Source organism: the organism of the source record quoted next (genome assembly GCF_019968985.1).
Source record: "MAG: Porospora cf. gigantea B chromosome Unknown PgB_NODE_2467_length_3498_cov_779.16, whole genome shotgun sequence".
Taxonomy (NCBI): domain Eukaryota; phylum Apicomplexa; class Conoidasida; order Eugregarinorida; family Porosporidae; genus Porospora; species Porospora cf. gigantea B.
In genome coordinates, this window is record NW_027178837.1 from 1 (window position 1) to 3,498 (window position 3,498).

At 49.7% G+C, this 3,498-nt stretch overlaps 2 protein-coding genes across 2 annotated transcripts; one reads left to right on the forward strand and one right to left on the reverse strand.

The window, feature by feature from the left end:
• Positions 1–975: 975 nt before the first annotated feature.
• On the forward strand, positions 976–1,464 carry KVP17_002173 (uncharacterized protein; the record flags this gene model as incomplete). The annotated part of the gene is made up of 1 exon (XM_068518200.1): positions 976–1,464. The coding sequence occupies one exon, from the start codon at positions 976–978 to the stop codon at positions 1,462–1,464; it is 489 nt and encodes a 162-aa protein (XP_068376452.1).
• A 202-nt stretch (positions 1,465–1,666) lies between these two features.
• KVP17_002174 (uncharacterized protein) lies at positions 1,667–3,001 on the reverse strand (the record flags this gene model as incomplete). Its single annotated transcript, XM_068518201.1, has 1 exon — positions 1,667–3,001. One exon carries the CDS (start codon positions 2,999–3,001, stop codon positions 1,667–1,669), a length of 1,335 nt encoding a protein of 444 aa, XP_068376453.1.
• Between the last annotated feature and the right edge of the window lie 497 nt (positions 3,002–3,498).

The window sequence follows — 3,498 nt, forward strand, 5'->3', positions numbered from 1 at the left end:
TGCAGTCCGACAATCAATTCGTTCTCTTTGTCGATGTAGCCCGGCTCGAATCCGTCGATGGTGGATGGTGTGTGGATGTCGACATCAATGACTCCTACCTTCTGCTCTTTGGTCAGAAGCTCCATGCATTTCTCCCAAATCTTCAGACTGCGATCAGTTGGCCCGGCAAGAAAATCGGAAGGGCCGTTGTAAGGCTTAAATTCTTTCTTGATGAATGATTCAGTATCGACAAGGACGGCTCCAGGAGTACCTGAGGGGAGGTGTACTTTCTCCAACTCGTCATACTGTGGAAAGTTCAGGTCAAGTCCAGACATTCGTGATTGGCTCTTTTCTATTAATCGCTTCATTATGATTTCCTTTGTGGGGCCTCGGAACATTGTGCTGTGGCATAGGTCAGGTTATGTCAGACACGTCTTAGGTCTTCGAGCGCTCCTCTGCTTGTAGGATAGACGTTTTTTGAATGAACTCCACTGTTAACGATGACTACTCGGTGGTAATTCTGGGGATAATACGTGCAGCTTCGGCTACTTTTTTTCAGAGTTGTTGTAGAAATCAGCATTCACACTATCACAATTTGAGTAACACAGACTTGTAGAAATCAGCATTCACACTATCATCATTTGAAATAAGTCTACATTTCAATTGCTTGTCAATGATGCGTTTGAATATCTGATCTATCAGTTCTGACGGTAGTGTAGTGGACTACTGTGACTGAACGGATAACGGCGAATTACCCAGTGAGTTCATTACCCAGTGATAACGGAGAATCACCCTCAGACGCTGAGGGTTCGGAGGGTTCGACTCAGCGTCCGATGGTTGGAAAAAAATGCGCTAAGGATCGATAGGCCTTCCTTTCAGAACTGATTTACGTGCTGAGTAAACCGAGCAAAGTTTTCCCTTTTTGGTCTACTGGATATTTCTGTTCTCCATCCCATGTGAGATTCGGTATATGATTACAATACATATATCCCAATAATGGCAAACACCAAAGAGCGCTTTGTGAAGACTATCAAGTGGTTCGGCTTTGTGACATCCGGTTGTCTTCTCCTGATTCAAGGAATCGTTCATCTGACCAATTCACACGCCCATCTGAACTTCAATGCCTGGTGGAACGACCCCAACGCAAGTTCATGGCGGTATGCGCTGTTCACGTTCATGCCCGACGTATTCTTCGACAAGTGGACTCCGTTCTTCATGGGCTTCGCCGGTCTCACCATGCACCTGAAGCAGGTCCCCCTCTTGAAGGCGCAGCTGCAACGATGCACACAGAATTCCATTTGCTTCTTTGCATGGAATTTGGTAGCTGCGCTCTTCGGTTCGTTGGGGTTCGATGGCGGGCTCGGGATTGTGGTGGGCACTACAATTCTGCTAACTAGCCTTCTCTGTTTGGTCACTGTGTTCTTGGAGCGGGATGCTGATATGAGTTTAAATCTCGACCTCAAATGTCAAGCACGCTCGGGGTAGTTACCTCCTGCTAGTTTTACGCCGTCACGTGTCAAAGTCGTCTCAATCAAAGTCTCAACCATCTCAAAGTCGTCTCACTCAAAGTCTCAACCATCACATATCAAACAGAGATGCTCCGGCTAGAATCAGGAATACACAGGTAGCAGCTCCAATGCTGAAAGAGATAGCCGCCGCCACGTCCATGAGAAATTTATGTCACGCGCTACTGCCGGCGTTCTGAAGCCATTCGCTCTTCGTCAGCCTCGACGTCCTTATGCAAAGTAGAGATGCCTTCTCCAGCATGAAGACGCTTTATGGTTTCTCCGAGAAGTTTTCCTAATGAGATCACTGTTACCTTGTCCGTAAGTGACTGCGATGGAATGGGAATGGAGTTTGTAACAATTACCTCGTCTATGACGCTGTTGTTGATGAGATCCAGGCACCCCTTGCTAAAAAGCCCGTGAGTAGCATACAGGTAGATATTGCGGGCTCCTCGGCGCTTTAGAGCGTTAGCGGCGTTTACAGATCGCGTGCCGGAGTCTATGATGTCATCAACGATGACGCAGTCCCGACCCTTGACGTCGCCGACTACCCACCTTGAGGAGGCAGCCTTCGCAGCGTCCAGCCTGACCTTTTCGTATCCAGGACCGCTATCCATTTCCTCGCCTTTAACTTCGTCGTCTTCACAGTGTTCCCGTTCGTTTTTGGCATGAACGATAGTTGCCATCGTTGGATTCTCTACGGTTCGTTTGAGAATCCGCCAGAAAAGCTTCGTCCTTTCAAGAGTTCGGTTCTCTGGCGCTACCACCACGGGGTTCACCAGCTCCTTGGACTTGAGATACTGAGCAGCGAGCCCATAGGGCATCAGGTTAACACAAGGCATCGACTCTGGGAAATATCCCTCGACCCGCTCATTATGAGCGTCTACTAGAACCACTCGGTCAGCACCCATGCAGGACAGAAGCTTGGTGATATCGGAAGAGGGCTGTGGGGAGGTGTGGTCGGTCTTGACAGCGTTCTGTCGGAGGTATGGAAGGTAAGGCAAGACACAGGTTATCTTTTCCGCACTCGCTCTCCTGGCTGCAGTGACCATGAACAGCATCTCCATCAACGAAGAATGTAGAGCGTCCGATCCAGTTAGCCCTGACGGCGCCGTTTGTATGATGAAGACTGACTTGCCTCGAACGTTGTCCAGTAATCGCACGAAGTTCTCTCCGTCGTGAAAACGATTAAGCTGTGCACGGCCCAGCTTGGAGTCGAGTTGACTGCAAATCTCGGTGGCTAGAGGATAGGCGGGGCCGCCTGCGAAAATACGCATCTCCTTCAGTTCCTTTTGGTAGAATTCTGCCTGATCTGTTGACATCTGTGGTTTCGTCTCATGGTGCTCATGGGGCTGGTCCGGAAGCCTCTCGACCAGGGTAGAAGGGAACCACTTTCGAAGGTTGGCTCGAACCGACACGCGGTCCCTAAGGGTGGCTGGCACGAAGAGCCCTTCGGCTTTGACGTGTGGAGAGGATTCTACCCTACAGCGTCTGAGCCGTTGCAATCTAGGGTCCATTTATCGATTTCCGAATGGACAACTCCCAACTCACCATCCGTGAGGATGGTTGCGGTGCGCTGCGCTACCCACACGTGAAGCTGACCCGGGAGCAGCAGGAAGACGTCATCGCCTGAACAACCACGCGATACCCCACAAGGTATGAATTGCAGACGTTCCCTTCTTCTACCAAACCAAACACAGATGTCTGGACTTGACCTGAACTTTCCACAGTATGACGAGTTGGAGAAATTACACCTCCCCTCAGGTACTCCTGGAGCCGTCCTTGTCGATACTGAATCATTCATCAAGAAAGAATTTAAGCCTTACAACGGCCCTTCCGATTTTCTTGCCGGGCCAACTGATCGCAGTCTGAAGATTTGGGAGAAATGCATGGAGCTTCTGACCAAAGAGCAGAAGGTAGGAGTCATTGATGTCGACATCCACACACCATCCACCATCGACGGATTCGAGCCGGGCTACATCGACAAAGAGAACGAATTGATTGTCGGACTGCA